A 16,964-nucleotide genomic window follows, 5' to 3' on the forward strand; every position below is an offset into this window, starting at 1 on the left:
CTGCTCCTGAATGTACACCCAGAAGAATTAAAAACATGTTCACACAAAAGCTTGTACATGAATGTTTGTAGCAGCATTATTTGTAATAGCTAAAATGTAGAAACAACCCAAATGTTCATTAACTGGTAAATAGATAAACGAAATGTGGTCTGTTGATACAATGGATTATGATTTGGCCATAAAAAGGAATAAAGCAGTGATACATACTACAACATGGATGAACCCCGACACACTAAGTGAGGAAAGCCAGTCACAAAAGACCACGTGTCGTATGATTCTGTTTATGTGAACTGTCTAGAAAAGGCAAGGCTATAAGGACAGAAAGTAGATTAGTGGTTGCCAGGGGCTGGGCCAGGGCGGGGGTGGGGGGGGGAGAAATAGAGGGTGACTGCTGAGTGGAGGGTTTCTTTTTGGGCTGGTAACAGAATTCTGCCATTAGATTGTAGTGATGTATGTACAACTCTGTGAATATGCTAAACACCCCTGAATTGTACATTAAAAGTGAGCTTTGTGACATGTAAATTATATCTCAATAAACCTATCCTAAAAAATGAACAAAAGAGTCACCACCCTCAGGGAACTTACAGTTTAGAAGGAGAGATAGACATCTCAGTTGACATTTACAGTATAGAATAGAAGTACTGATACGAACAGCCTGTTACATCCCTAGCACAGAGGGACGGCAGCCATCATTGTGTATAGGGATCAGAGAAAGGCTAAAGGAGCCGTGTTTTGAAGGATTTATAAAGGAGCTTTCAGGCGGGGGTCTAGGGTGGGGCTAGGAGAGAGGAGGACAAAGAACATTCCAGGGCAGAGGAAACAGACTCTGTGCAGAGGGGGAACTTGAGAAGGGGTTGGCATTGTCAGGAAGGTAGATTGTGGCTGTGGTGTAGAAAACATGGGGAGGTGCAGTGGCAAGAGATGGGACTGGAAGGGCAGATTGGAGACTAGCATAGGAGAATTTGAGGTGGCTTGTGTAGAGTGAGCTGAATTTGAACAGTAGGGAGCCACTAGATGTTTTTAAGCAGGAGGGCTATGTGATCAGTTTGTTCTTAGAATGATACAGGGCAAAATGTGTCAGAGTAGACTGCAGAGCCGTTATGCTTAGAGATTTAGAAGGAACTGATAAGTGATGATGAGGGCCTGAAAGCAGGTGTGGAGGAGGTGGGAAGGGGAAACCCGATTTCCTGGAGAAACACTTCCAGGAAAATTGGCAGAATTCAGTAGGTAAGAAACTCATGGAGGGCTGTTTCAGTGTTTCCAGTCTGGAAAATGTAGAGTAGCAATGTCTTGAATTCTCACTTAGGGCCTAGCCCATGTGTTGGTGGATTTAACTCCGTCCACACACCACCCCTCCCCCCCAAATTAAAGGGAATATTAGACAAATTAGTTTTTGATCTCGAATCTATAGTAAAATCAGGCAAAGGTAAATGGAAGTGCCTTGAATGGCACTGACTTTTGAGTCTCAGTATAGTATTAGTATTGGGGAAAGCAGGCTAAAATGTCCTACGTGTAGAACAGATGGAGCAAAAGGTAGGTGCGAGAGAGTGGTCCTAGGATAGAAGAGGAACATAGTCATCTTTTCACGTTTATATCCACAGAGCGCTAGTTTTTCTCCATAATTTTTAACATTTATATTACTATCGTGTTGCTGTTTCCCATCATACGTGATTCTCTTCTGTTCATTGTTACTACTGATGCAGGTGGTAAATATGAGGAAGAGAGGAAACAGAGGAAGGCCCGGAAATAGGTACCGGGGGGTCACAGTGGTGACCGGAGCGCTGTGCCGTGTGCACGAGAGCCTCAGCTGGGCCTGAATGCTGTTCAGGCCAAAGCACGTACAACTTTGAGCTAGTAGGGTGACAGCTGATGAGAAATCATGTCTGGCAGAGAAGTATACCAGTCTGTTCTGGGTCACAAAACAGACTTTTGACTCTAAATAACCTTTTCTTCTTTAGAGAGTTACAGCAGAATTGAGTAGGAATTTTCTTGAGCCAAGACTGAGGAGCAAAATAAGTTGGTCTGGATAGAATATTGAAATATTTTATTTTAAGATTCATTCATTCATTTATTCATTCATTTATTTTGAGAGCGAGATAGGGAGTGAGCAGGGGAGGGTCAGAGAGAGGGAGACAGAATCCCAAGCAGGCTCTGCACTGTCAGCACAGAGCCCGACACGGGGCTTGATCTCACCAACTGTGAGATCATGACCTGAGCTGAAGTCAAGAGTTGGACACTTAAGTGACGGCGCTGCCCAGGTGCCCCTAAAAGATTTTATTTTAAATCGTGTTTAGCTGTTACATGGGATAAAAGCTTGAGTAAAGATAGGCTTCTAATGTAAACATTTCTTGAGATGTTAACAAAACACTTGGTTGTTTTTTTGTTTTGTTTTGTTTTGTTTTTTTCGATTTTATTCGATGATTCCATACACTTCTAATGAGTACTGTGTACTACACTGCTGTTCTGGTTGCTGGAAGTCTAAAGCAGGGTGAATGATGCTATATAGAGACAAGTTGATGAGGGTTTGGGAGTGTAGGAGAAGGAGCCCTTGAATCTGCCTGGAGGAGCAAGAAGATGCTTCACAAAGAGGTGATAGCTACCTTGAATCTTAAAGGTAAAGTAGAATTTTTCCAGACAGGAGGGAAGGATGCTGAGAATGTGTGCAAGGACAAGGAACGTGGCAGGCGTGATCAGAGTGTTCCAAGTGCCTCTGAAATCATTAACTTGGATATATATCATCTTTTTCTTCCAAACCTCTCACTTCCTTGTTCCAGTGGTTCTAAGCCTTGGCCATACATTGGAGTCACCCAGAGAACATTTTATTACCCCCACTGTGCCCATTCCCAGACTGATTGAATCACGGCCTTTGAGGGTGTCTTTAGGGGTGGGCTTAGTCTTTTTTTAACAAAGTTTGTTTGTTTGTTTATTTATTGTGTGAGAGAGAGGTGAGAGTTGCACACACACACGTGAGCACAAGACTGGGGGAGGGACAGGGAGAGAGGGAGAAAGAATCCCGAGCAGGCTCTACGCTGTCAGTGCAGAGCCCCATGCAGAGCTCGATCCCATGAACTGTGAGATCATGACCTGAGAAGAACTCCAGAGTCAGATGCTCAACCAGCTGAGCCACCCAAGAGCCCCTAGCCTTCTGTATGTTTTAAAAGCTCCCCAAGGGTTGCGTGCGGCTGGGGTTGAGAACATTTCCTTGTTCCTGTGACTCCTGTTCCCTGACCTTTTGGAGATCTCTGATTCCTCCGCCTTTTCCTCCCAGCTCTCCACCCTCTTCCCAACTCTATTCCCTGCCCTCTGGGCCACAACCAGAGAGCATTCCTCATCTGCTCACTTCCCCACTCCTGCCACCTTGATCACATCCCCCTCTGTGACTGTTTCTTTGTTTTTCCCTCCCGTTCTCTAGGTTGCCTTTTCATTTTGTTGATGGTTTCCTTTGTTGTGCAGAAGATTTGGGGGTTGATGTAGACCAACTTGTTTATTTTTGTTTTTGTTGCTTCACTTTTGGTGTCAAATCCAAAAAACCATTGCCAAGACCCATGTCAAGGAGCTTACTGCCTGTTTTCTTCTAGGAGTTTTATGGTTTTAGGTTCAAGTCTTTAATCCAGTTTGAGTTAATGTTTGTGTATGGGATAAGGTCATGGTCCAGGTTCATTCTTTTGCATGTGGCCGTCCACTTTTCCCAACACCATTGTATTGAAGAGACTGTCCTTTCCCAATTGCTTATTCTTGGCTCCTTTGTCATAAGTTAATTGACCATAGATGCATGGGTTTATTTCTGGGCTCTCTGGTCTGTTCCATTGATCTGTGTGTCTGTTCTTATGCCATCAAACCTCAAATTTCTTTTAGAAAGTCACCAACTCTGTGTTTCTCCCACGTGACTTTTCTGGACTCTGTTCCTCTCCTTATGTTCCCCTACCCTGCTTCCCCTCAGGGGAAGACTTTACTTTCACAGAGAAAATTGAGGCTGTCAGTTTTGCTTTTCCTCGGTTTTATGTCACTGCAATAGTATATGGGCCTGTCCCCATCCTTACTCCCTTTCCTTCCTTCTCATGTGAAGAAGTATCCCTTGTCTTGGCCAAGGCTGACTCTCACATCCGCTGTGGTCCTTCCTCTTGTCACCTGGATTCTGTCTTATTCGTCTGTTCTTCTTCTGTGTTTCCACTTTTCCCTTCTCGGCTGGCCTCTGTGTTTCTAGCTTATAAGCAATAAAACATCACTAAGAATCTAATCTTTAAAAAACAAAAACTCCTTTCTGTAACCCCATGAACCAGAGCTGTTGCTTTGGTTCATCTGCTGGTGTAAAGTCACTGAGGTCTCTGTGGAGGACAAAGGATCAGATAAGAAGGGAGTCATTCTTCATAGACTGAGAAATGTGAAACCTTAGGAATTCTTGATGATGAATTTTATTCCCTTCCAGTCTGAGAAACCTTTCTTTCTTCCTAGCAAGAGACACATGGAATAAATCACAGATGGTATGAACAATATTTGAGATAAATGCAACTGTCAGGTAGTTTCCTAGGAGTCCTGCAAGGGCACATGGTGACTGCAAACAGCTGAGTCTGTGTTTTAATTCAGTGGAATATATTCAGACTCCTTTGGGAGCTCTAACACATCAGTAGCCAAAGGCTCAATGCTACCTTATTAGTAATAGTTTTATGTGTGTGTACATTCTCCAGCAACTGGGCCATTTCTCCAAAATTTCTGTTTAGTACAAACACTAAGCCCAGGTCAAAAATATTCACAAAGATATTAGCAAACTACAACGGAGATTTGATTTTTCCAGGCATCCAGAACACAATTTCTAAACATGGTTGAGAAAAATTACCTTAGATGTATGGGTACATCATTGAACGGTAACCTTTCAGGTTAACTAAGAAAGCCGGAGCCCCAGAGGATTTTTCAGCAACTTTTTTTGTTGTTGTTGCCCAAAGGAACTGCAGAATAGAAATGCGGTGTAAATGTTTAGAAGGGCGTGATTTTTAAGGTTGCAAAAAATGAAGACCAATCACCGGCAGAAAATGCTTTTATATGAATTCAAGAGGGAGATTCTAAGTAAAATTTGGACCCTCTGACCTCTCAGCTTTTCTATAAATTGGATTTCGTGTGTCTACATTAAGGCTTTTATTTGTTCCTATTTAATGTATGAGTGAACACTGAAAATAAAGAGGAAAATGAGTCAATTCTATAAGGAGGTATGCAATGGAAGGATTAATTCTTACAATTTTTTATATAAAAATGTCTGCTCACTCTGTATGCTAAGCAGTTTAATCCTGCCAGGCAGCTAATGACTAGTTTTGTTTTTTCCAGCTGACTCAGGTGTAGACACTTTGGCAGTGTTTATGGCCAGCAGCGGAACCACAGACATCACGAATCGGAACAGTCCAGCCACACCACCAAATACCCTTAATCTCCGTTCCTCCCACAATGAACTGTTGAATGCTGAAATAAAACACACGGAAACCAAGAACAGCACACCCCCCAAATGCAGGAAAAAATATGCACTAACTAACATCCAGGTGGCAATGGGCCTCTCCGACCCAGCTGCACAGCCTCTGCTGGGAAACGGTTCTGCCAACATCAAGCTGGTGAAAAATGGCGAGAACCAGCTCCGGAAGGCTGCAGAACAAGGGCAGCAGGACCCCAACAAAAATGTCAGCCCCACTGCAGTCATCAACATAACTTCTGAGAAGTTAGAGGGCAAAGAGCCCCACCCACGCGATTCCTCAGGCTGTGAAATTTTACCCTCCCAACCCAGGAGAACCAAGAGCTTCCTAAATTACTATGCAGACCTGGAAACCTCAACCAGAGAATTAGAGCAGAACTTAGGCAACGAGCACGGGGGTGTGGAAGAGAAGCCCCAGCCGGGCCAGGACCAGGCCTCCACCGTCATCGGGAATGGTGAAGCACTCCCACAGAAACCAAACAAAGCCCAGTTCAGCCCCGAAGACGGTCAAGTGGCCACTGTGTCATCCAGCCCAGAGACCAAGAAAGATCATCCCAAAACGGGGGCCAAAACCGACTGCGCCCTGCACCGGATCCAGAACCTGGCACCGAGCGATGAGGAGTCCAGCTGGACGACACTGTCCCAGGACAGCGCCTCACCCAGTTCCCCGGATGAAACAGGTACCGCCGGGAAGGGTACAGGCTGTGGTGACACTTTCTTTTGGTGTTTTCAGTTGTTGATGGAATTAATCTCTAGTCAGACCGAGAAAAGTCATTTGCGGACGGAAAAGAACATCAGCTTCTTGGGGTAAAATTAGGCAGTTGGTGTGCAAAATATTGCTAGATTTCTCAATGGTTTCATTTCACTTCTTAAGTAAGTTGTTTGACCTGGTAAGCATTTTTGTAAAAGAAATGGGTCCTTGGTGTTAAGCATAGTAAAACATCATCTGTTTAGAAATCATACCACCTGTGCTTAGGTGAACTATTTCTATGTGCTGTCTAGAAATGCTGGGTTTTGTTAAGCAAAATAATAAAAGAAATGCAGTTGCAGGGGACAGCATATAACCTGATTATAAAAACCAACTATTTTAAAGTTCTTGGAACTTATTTAAGCTCGAACTAATGAAAAGTTAGAAGTTTAAAAAATTTAAAAGCCTATTCATTATAGACATTTCCCTTTGACCTTTACTGGGAAACATTTTATTAGCCTTGTTCATGTGATGTTTTAAAGTAAGAAGGTGTTGTTGTTTGTTGCTGTTGTTTTTAGACATTCAGAAGTTCAGGATTTGAGCTAGTCTAATTGAGACCAGTCTTTCTTGACTTTTGTCTGTATCTGTAACATCTTAGGGTTTGTCAGAGAGTCACAACTGGGACAGAAATGAACAGGGTTCTAAAAGCCAGCTACTTTCCATCATCTTCTCATAGCTTCCCCATTACACTGATTTTAAGATTAAAACATGTGGAGCATCTGGAGGCTCTCAGTTGATTAAGCATCTGACTTTGGCTTAGGCCGTGAACTCATGGTTCATGAGTTCAAGCCCCACATCAGGCTCTCTGCTGTCAGCACGGATCCTCTGTTCCCTCTCTCTCTCTCTGCCCCTGCCCTGCTCTGCTCGCACACTCTCTCTCAAAAATAAATAAAACATTAAAAACAACAACGACACGTGGAGCCCTTTGTTGGAGCTAAATTCAATATAAATAAGCACTCACAAAGGCTTATTTCTCTAACATAACCCTGCAGCCCAGCAACTATCCTAGTGGGTTCCAAGATTACCTTAACGTGCTGTAAATATAACAGATAGTGCCACCACGGAAGGAAATAACATTTTTGCAACCTATAAGGCACAGAAATTACAAGGACTGTAGATAAGGAAAAGAGAAGGAGACAGTGAAGACATTAACTTGTTTTTAAAAAAAGTGTTTTTGAAGTGCCCTTTAAAATTGCGGTGCTTTAAATGATGGATTTCATGAGCCTGCTGTAGCTGGATATGGCAGTAGGGAGGTTGAGATGAGTCCATTTCGTCTCCTGAATGTCTGGACCTGCACATTACTGGAAGCATAATTATGTCTGGTAATGTTACTGAGTTCACAGCTATTACTTTTTACCCATTGAGAGGATTCATATCCTATCGCTGATAGACACTGTCACCTGCTAGTGTTTGAATCTACATAAAGGACTCCTTGAGTATCTCCTATCCAAACTCCACTTCCTGTTTTCAGTGGCGCCAGTAAGGCCTCACGGACTTCCTCCCGCCTCGGCGGCCTTTCTGCTGCTCTTCCAGGCACGGCACTTTCTGTTGTAGGCAAATGTTAAGTGTTAATGGTATTAAATGAACAGTAAAGTCTCCACGGTTCCTCACTCTAGACCCTTTCTCCAGCGATGGCCACCATCTTTTTGTTTTAAGTATTTCCTTTCAGAAAGCATTTTAGGCATATACCCACATTTACAATAAATTTTAAAATTTACCCATATTTTATGATAATGGTATTTTTAAAGATCTTTAAAAGATACATCCTAACATACAATAGTATGCTATGATATAATATAAACTAATATAAATAATATTGTGTATGGGATTTTCTCCAAAATAATTGAGGTAGGGATAAAAAGAAGAAACAGAATTGACCATAAGCTGATAAATGTTAAAGATTGGTACATAAGGGTTTATTATCCTGTTCTCTCTAATTTTGTGTCTTTAAAATTCTCATAATAAAAAGTTAAAACCAGAAAAAAATTACTTACATTAGGCAGTTTTATGAATGGTTTGCTTTTTCCTCTTAGGTATATATTTTGTAGAGTCGTGCATGTGAGGACATACCGTTTTTCTACCTCAGATTTTTAAAGTGTCGGGCGTGCTATTCCACCATATTCAAGCTCCAGTGGTTTATTCAATGATTCCCTCACTGCTGAGTATTTGGATTATTTCTGTCCACAGAAATAATTTCTGTCCACTCTGTTGAGTGCTGGTGTCAGCGAGGGCCTGTGGCGCTCACGAAATCCAAGCCGAACATGCGCACTCTGTTTCACCTGCGCTGATGCTCTCCAGGAAACCTTTCTGGGGTCCCCTCTGCTCACCACTCATCTGCTCAGGTCCTGGCATTACCTTCTGTTGTGTTTCTGTGTAGAGCCCACTGCAGTGCTTGGCACATGGTGTAAACTTGGTTAGAGCTTTCTGACACAGTGAGGGGATACATTCATTTTTCTCTCTTAAAGTCAGTTTTGAAGGCCTTCAAAAAAATTTTTTTTCAAGAGCGAGTGAGCGTGCACACGTGTGCACATGTGAGCAAGAGAGGGGCAGAGGGAGAGGGAGAGAATCTTAAAAACAGGCTTCGTGGGGCGCCTGGGTGGCTCAGTCGGTTGAGCGTCCGACTTCGGCTCAGGTCACGATCTCGCGGTCTGTGAGTTCGAGCCCCGCGTCGGGCTCTGGGCTGATGGCTCAGAGCCTGGAGCCTGCTTCCGATTCTGTGTCTCCCTCTCTCTCTGACCCTCCCCCGTTCATGCTCTGTCTCTCTCTGTCTCAAAAATAAATAAACTTTAAAAAAAAAATTAAAAAAAAAAACAACAAAAAAAAAACAGGCTTTGTGCCCAGCCTGGAGCCCGTCTTGAGGCTCGATTCCACAACCCTGGGATCATGACCTGAGCTGAAATCAAGAGTTGGTTGCTCAAACACTGAGCCACCAGGCTTCCCAAGAGCTTCAAATGTTAAAGGAAGATTGATAATATGGTAATGCCCCTAATGAGTGGCCAAGGATAGACATTTTGAATCAAATATGCTCAAAAGAATGTGTTGCGACTCTAAAGCAGCAGATTGAGTTTTTTAAAAACATGCTGGAACCAAAAGCGTGCCGTGGTTCAACATATGGTCACTTTGGGGTCTCTGCACGGAGTTCAGCATGGTGCATTGTCTCCAAGCATTAGTATCAATAGTTTGGGGAAATACTTTTGGAATTTCCTCATAGCCAGTTGTGAACTTCTACTGAAAAGAAACCTCTTTACTTCATGATCTGAGTTTCAGGTAGTGAGCACTACATAAATTAGTGAGTAAAATAAAATAAACGATTTTTCAGAATTTGTATTTCTTATGATTCCTTCTGTCCAGTGAAACATAGTGTTTACCGTGATCACAATCAGTTTTAAATTAAACATTGTCTGTTTCACTTACAATGGTAAATTCAGTGTTCCTTATATATGTTTCGTATAATATATACATGTTTTTGTATGTAACAGACACAAATACTATTGAAAGAAAACAAGAAATAAGAGCAAATATTTTGTAAGATACTAGTTGCCAAGTATATGTATTTGCTCATCTGCTGTGTGTTAAGTAAATACTCATCACAGTGGTGTGTGTTTTGTGACTAAATCATGACACAAGTATCTTTGGATTGTAGACTGTGCTTTGGGGAGCCTAGAAAAAGAGAACAGACTCGTTTCTACCTCTTAGGGGCATCCTTTTCCAAGTTAGACTCCTATTTATAAAGTAAAATGCACTGCCTAACCCAGAAATTGACTACTTTCTGTTTCTCTTTCTTTCTGAATTGCTCCCTCTGGCGTTTTAGTAACTTTTTTTTTTTTTTTTTTTTACGTGATCAATCATGTATACAATATGTTGCTCCTTTATTCCTCCTGTGGAGTCTGTCCTCTGAGAAAACAAGAGCCTATTAGGAAAAAGAAAAGCATCTGTGATATTACTGAGTTTCATAGGAGTTTACAAAAGTTCAAAAGCATGCCTTGACTCCCATTCTAAAAGAAAGGGTTGCATCATTTTGGTACTTGAAGGTGAGAATTTGTAATCCATTAGCATTTTGCCAGAAATACATTTCCGTCCATGGTCCCAGGTAAGTAGGTTGACTCAGATAAATACAGGCTGGTCATATTGTGTGTAGTTACCTGGTGTTTTAGGTTTGTTTCATGAACAGTTTTGAAATATATGACATTTTGATCCAGTTTGGTACAGGTTTCAGTAACTTGATACCAACATTTAACTTAGGTCTAATTCCGGCTTAATAAAATTGAAGATACAGAGTATGAAACTAGGTGGATCTTGTGGAATAGCCATGCCAAAAGATGGTTTGTTACTAATGTGTGCAAAGGCAGGATACACACGGAGAAAACAAACTCTAGATGGTGGGACCTTGGGCCTAATGCTTCATTAACTCCTCACTGAAAATTTCATCCCAGCTTGGTTACAGACAGGCAGTTCACATAGACTTTCATGTGTAAAGTGGGGGTGATAGCAGGGTCAGGCTTACACCAACCATGAGCATTAAGTAATAGCATTTTCAAATGACTCTTAGAACAATGTCTGGCATACTGCAAGAGTTTAATAAATATTAGTGTTTATTATTATTAGCGATTACCATTACCACTTTAGCAATGGAATATAAAAATTTGCTTCTTCCTTAATTATGAATTACCTATGTTTTGGACTCTGATTTTGCTTAGAACTTTCTGCACCCTAAGGGCAGGGATTGGTTTGTCTTCATCTTTGCATTTGTATTGTCAGTGCCCGAAATATAGCAGGTGAACTTAGTAAATCAGTAATGATTAACTGAATAAAACCGGAGGCCATCCTCATATCCCGAAATGGCCCTGATTTATTCAGTTAATCATTTGGTGTTATAGCTTAATCAATGTCTGATTTTGATGTTAGGTACATATTTTAAACTTAATTGATGATGTTGCCTCGTAATAGGTGAGGCTGAAAAACCAGTTATTAGGAAAGGCACAGGGAAATCCTCTGGGCCTACCATGTGCCCATAGAACCTTGTTCGTGGCACTTTTTCGTACTCAGGTGGCCATGACGGGACTTGAGTCAACGTCTTCAGACACAGCATCCAGTGTTTTTCCACTGTACCAACCACAGTCTTGAGACGTAGGTATATGACCTCCAGAGCCTGAATATATGAGATTTAATCTTCTTAAACTGGATATGTGTGGAGCAGTCATCTTGAGAATCTGGGAAATGGAAAATTGTATTTTAGAGGGTCTTTCCATTCTTACAAACAACGGAGATTTAGTTCAAATGTTGTCTCCTGTGTGAAACCTTTCAAGTCCCTCTGAGTTATTGAAAGCCCTTTCTCCGTACACCGGAGACATGTTTTCAGATTTCTTTTATCATGTTCCCCTGAAGAGTTTGTAACCTTACTTGAAACTTTCCGTTTAGACAGAGAGTCCTGTGAAAGCAGGAGCCAGCTCCTCATGACGTGTGGATGTGAACCTCTTCAAAGAGAACGTAACACATAGTAAGAGGCTGCATGAATGTTATCTGTTTGCTGCGTGGATAGCTGGAGCTGGGTGATAAACATGTATGCTCTCTGAGGTTTGTTTTATCAATGAGCACATCTACAGAAACAGAAAAAGTAAGCACAGCTTGTAAACCATCATTGTGAAGAGTACCCGGATAGGCTGATTCTTATTTATATTCTAAGCTCCTGGGAGGGATGGAGTATTGGGGCCAGTCACTCAGTCTACCACAAACATTGCTCATATTTGAGTCCATGGGTCTGCAAGTCAGAAAGGCCAGTGCCAAGGAAAGAGGCCACTTCGATTTCACTTGCTGTTCCACTTGGCCTGGTGCTACAAATTGATCCGTGTCGCTGGAGAGTTTGAATCCTTTGATGTCACACGTTGATTGGTTTCCCAGTGAGAGGCCAGCAAAGTGGACCTCTGTTGCAAGCTGGTTAGTGGGCAAGGGGGAAAGCCGAGGCACAAACCGAATTATGTCAGCATAATTGGCAGCACTTACTCTGGCCTTAGCTTAAGAGTGATAGCACTTTGGATAATTATATACTATGAATGCTTTCAGTAACTTCTTTTAAATTTTTTTTTTTTAACGTTTATTTATTTTTGAGACAGAGAGAGACAGAGCATGATCGGGAGAGGGTCAGAGAGAGGGAGACACAGAGTCTGAAACAGGCTCTGAGCTGTCAACACAGAGCCTGACACGGGGCTCGAACTCACGGGCCGTGAGATCATGACCTGAGCCGAAGTCGGCCGCTTAACTGACCAAGCCACCCAGGCGCCCCAGAAACTTCTTTTAAATATTCATTCTGTGTCACTTGTTTTCTGGTAATTTCAACTATAAATGATTTTTAAATTGCTTTTCAAAAGCTCCTATCCCTTGAAAAAATAATTCCAGGATATAGGAGAGGCCTAGCTTTCAGCTGGTTTGCCCTGCTGGATTACTTTTAATCTCTTAAATATCCTTGGGTGATTCACTAGGCTTCCTGTCTTGTCTTCTCAGTTGAGAGTTCCATGATGTGACAGGAGGAATTCAGGAAGACAGATGTGAGATGTTTCCAGAATAGCTCGGACACACTGTGTTCTGGGGTAGATGGTGTGATTTCCAAATTAGATTTTGTACCTTGGGGGTAAGATATAGAAATTTTTTTTTTATCTCATCCCATGAACTTAGGGAAGAAAGTGATTTTGCTCAATTAAGTATTTTTGGAAAGTTCTAGACAAAAAAAAAAAAAAAAAGTATTCACTTGAATATGCAAGATAGTTTTTGGTTGCTCTTTCATGATAAAGTGTTATGCTTCAGGGGGTTGCCTAGGTGGCTCAGTTGGTTAAGTGCCCGACTTCAGCCCAGGTCCTGATCTCGAGATTCATGAGTTCGAGCCCTGCTTGGGGCTCTGTGCTGACAACGCAGAGCCTGGAGCCCGTTTTGGATTCTGTGTCTCCCTCTTTCTCTGCCCCCCCCCCCCCACTCATGCTCTGTCTCTGTCTCTCTCTTTCTCAAAAACTAAACATTAAAAAAAATTTTTAAGTATTATACTTCAGGAAACAAAAAGATAAATACAATGAAATGAGTGGTAGCAAAAGCCTAACCGTCGCAGTGAGCACAAGACAGTAGATACATTCCAAAGGACCAGGAAGGACTGTGAGAAGCCAGGGTGCTGTGGGATAGAGGGAGGGTGTTCTACCTGCCAGGAGGAGGAGGAAACTTCAGTTGATAGGGATGCCCTGTCAACTGGCTCCCTCTCTAGTTGATAGGGATGTGGAAGTTCGGTACTTAAATTTACCTGTGCTGGGGACTGAATAGACATCAGATGGAGATCTGAGCAGGGCATTGACCCTAGAAGTGTTAAAAAGTAAAGAGTCTCTCTTTTTATTTATTTTTTCTTTTCTTTTCTTTTTAATTAATTGCTAAAGAAGTTTAACTTGTGATTTTTCCACACTTTTTTGTTTTTTTTTTTTTAGAGAGAGCGTGTATGTGTCTATGTGCAAGAGAGTAGGGGAGGGGCAGAGAGAGGGGAAGAGAGAATCTCAAGCATGGTCCATACCTGCATGTAACCTGACCTAGGGCTTGATCTTATGACCCTGAGATCATGACCTGAGCTGAAATTGAGAGTCAGATGCTTAACCCACTGAGCCACCCGGGCACCCCTTTCCCTACTCTGCTTTGCTTTATTAGCATTTTGAAAATAATTTTTTTTTTCTAGTTCGGCAAGTTATTTAGCTTCTGGGGAGAGTGTGGTGTGAACAGAGTGGCTGCTTAGGAAGAGAAGGGGTGGAGTCCTCTAGCTGTCCTGTGGAAGGTGCTCCCAGAGGTGCCAGGTGATGCCCTAGTGCCCTTGATGGAGGGTATGCAGCCACTAAGACTGATTCAGTGGAACCATAGAGACAAAAATACTACTGGCGGCTTGAAAATTTCTGGCCAAATTTCATCATGAACTGTCTGCCCAGACTCATTATCCTCACAGAAGAACCTTACATTATATGTCATAGAGAGGCTTATGATTTTAAAAACCAAGATGTTGCAGAAACATCCATAGTCAGTAAACTGAACTTACCCACATCCATGGGGAACTGAAATAGATCTGTAACCTTACCTTGATTTTCACTGAGCAGTATTATCTATGTAAGTTAACAACAGCTTAAGGGCTTGTGAATTTGCTCATCATGGTTTTGTTCATTCGTTCATCCATTTTTTCTTTATTTTGTTACTTCATGTATACATACATATACCGATCATTTTAAAAAAATGTTTATTTATTTTTGAGAGGCCGGGGAGGGGTGCGGTAGGAGGAGGGGGGGGGGTGGATAGAGGATCTGAAGCAGGCTCCACACTGACAGCAGAGAGCCCGATGCAGGGCTCAAACTCGAGAACAGTGAGATCGTGACCTGAGCTGAAGTCAGATGTTCAACCGACTCAGCCACCCAGGTGCCCCACAGTTTTTAGCAACCTCTTCTGTGTTCTGTGATAGGTGCCTGAGACCTCGAAATAAGTTAGAACCAGTCTGTGAGTGCAAATAGCTCCCATACAGTTTCTCATCCCCATGGTCGCAGCCCTCACCATATGAAGAGTGCCTTTTACATGTGTCTGTGTGTTCTTTGTTTCATCTTGTACATGTCAGTACCTCAGCAAGCATAAAGAGATACAGCCTATCCCAGATCAGGCCCTGCCCAGATCCTAGGCAGCCTAAATTTACAAGCAAAAAAGAAAAGATGTTTATATGTTTTGTTAGTTTCTTAGGGCTGGTGTAACAAATTGCCACATACTTGGTGGCTTAAAACAACAGAAATTTATTCTCATGGTTTTAAAAGTCCAGAATCAAAGTGTCAGCAGGTCAGGCTGCTTTTGAGGGCTCCTTCTGAAGGTCCCTTCTTGCCTCTCCCAAGCTTCCCACGGTTCCTGGCAGAGCTTGGAATTCTTTAGCTTATAGCTGTGGTACTGCAGTCTGTGCCTATGTCTTCCCATGGCCTTCTTCTTAGGACACCAGTCATGGGGTGTAGGGCCCTCCCTAATCCAGTATGACCTTACCTTGGGCTGATTATATCTGCAAAGGTTATTTCCAAATAAGGTCACATGCTGAGGTTCTGAGAGGGTATGGATGGGGGGGGGGGGGGGGAACTACTCAACACCAGTGCAGATATCTTCACAGGTAATTTTTTAATACGTGCAGCACAGAGGAGATGTGAGGATATATGCAGGAATTATCATGTTCAGATTTTTCAAGAAGGAGATCTTACATTTGCAGGTATTGTGAGAACTGATAAGTGATCAAACTATGCTGCCAGGGGGACCTCAAGATGGTTTGGGGTTCCTTCGTCCAAATTCTTTACTGTAGAGATAAGGAAACCTATGTGTGGGACTGACCCTGGGGAATCTGAAATCGTAAAACCAACTGAGACAGGGAATAAGTGTGGAAAGGACAGGAAAACACGACAAAGACATAGTTCAGCTTCAGATTTAGCAATGTGGCTGAGCTCTGAGGGTAGGACAGTTCAGGGAACGTGGCATATGGAGATGGAGTTATTCCTTTTGATCAAAGCCTAAGAACAGACAGACAGGGATGTTGGTAATAGCCATGTTTTTCTTACCTGTGTTTGAGAGAGATTGCTCACACAGGATCTTCGTGGGAGCTATGCAGAATATAAGAGAAAAAGATATGACTTTAAGACAATGCAAAGGTAATAGGATGCCATGAAATCTTCAGAGGTCACAGATGGGCAGTGCTGGAGAATGTACAGACAACCCTCAGACAGGTTTTGTCCTGTAAACAATGTTTTAGAAAACTTTGAATTAGAAGCCAGTGCCTAGAAATTGGGAGCTTTCATTACTTAAAAACATGGGTTTCTCATTTTTCTTGTAAATGCAGGAATCTCACAACACTGGGCTCAAATGCCGAAGAGGCAACAGTCAGTGGCAGCCGTTGAGATGGGTCCTGTCCTTCCTAGCTTGAGGCACTGGACTTGGGGACCCCGGCTGTATGTGTCAGTGGACTCAGCTGCCACATACACATGAAACTATTAAGGTAGAATTAACGAGCGGAATGTTGGTCTTGCCAGGTAGGGCTGCATGCTGGTGCCATAGAAGCAACGTCCTGGGATCATAGTCATTCTGGTGTCAGTACCATGCCTTCTGCTAGAATTACAAAGTGTGACATGAACTGTTAAGCAAAACATGCTTGAAATTTCCAAAGACGTCTTTAGATGACTTCTCAGTGTTCTCCATCTGTTAATCTGGTTAGAGGAGGGGAAACATTAGCTTTTCAGAAGCTAGGATGTGGGTGGTTCATAAATTTTGTGCCTCACGTCTGACCCAGTTAATGTACGCAGTTTGCTCTCGTAAATGTGAAGGTAGTTAATGATTACCCTTATAATTTATATATTGTATTTCCCTATTATTAAAACCCTTAGATGCAAAACAGTGAAATAAGATCTTCATATTCAAACACTTCATTGGAAAAGTCAAGTCATTTGACTATTAGAAAATCGTATGTGGTCAGCAGTCCACACGGAATGGTCAGAAAGCAGGAGAACGGGGTGACCCCCCACTCCGAAGCATTTCTCTTGGTACCTAAGAGGGGAGGTGATATTTGTTGTTTGAGCTTTCATGTTTTCTTTTTGTTTAACTTTCCATAGATTTTCTCTTGAATATGATTGGATTTAATCGTGGAAAGCAGTCTTGCTTAGTATCGTTAGGGACATTGTTAGTTGATTGTTCTCCCTCAGTGTTATTTGAAGAAGTCTTCACATTGAACTGAATTGGTACATCTGAAAT

General features: G+C 42.3%; 1 protein-coding gene across 10 annotated transcripts in view; it reads left to right on the forward strand.

The window, feature by feature from the left end:
* Positions 1-16,964, forward strand: part of APBB2 (amyloid beta precursor protein binding family B member 2) — a 383,377-nt gene that overhangs the window by 186,385 nt on the left and 180,028 nt on the right. For all 10 annotated transcript variants that reach the window (XM_042936518.1, XM_042936521.1, XM_042936515.1 and 7 more), the window contains one exon: positions 5,317-6,132. In XM_042936518.1, coding sequence (XP_042792452.1) covers positions 5,317-6,132 — 816 coding nt within the window. The remainder of the gene's footprint in view (positions 1-5,316; positions 6,133-16,964) is intronic.

Source organism: Panthera leo, chromosome B1 (genome assembly GCF_018350215.1).
Source record: "Panthera leo isolate Ple1 chromosome B1, P.leo_Ple1_pat1.1, whole genome shotgun sequence".
NCBI lineage: Eukaryota > Metazoa > Chordata > Mammalia > Carnivora > Felidae > Panthera > Panthera leo.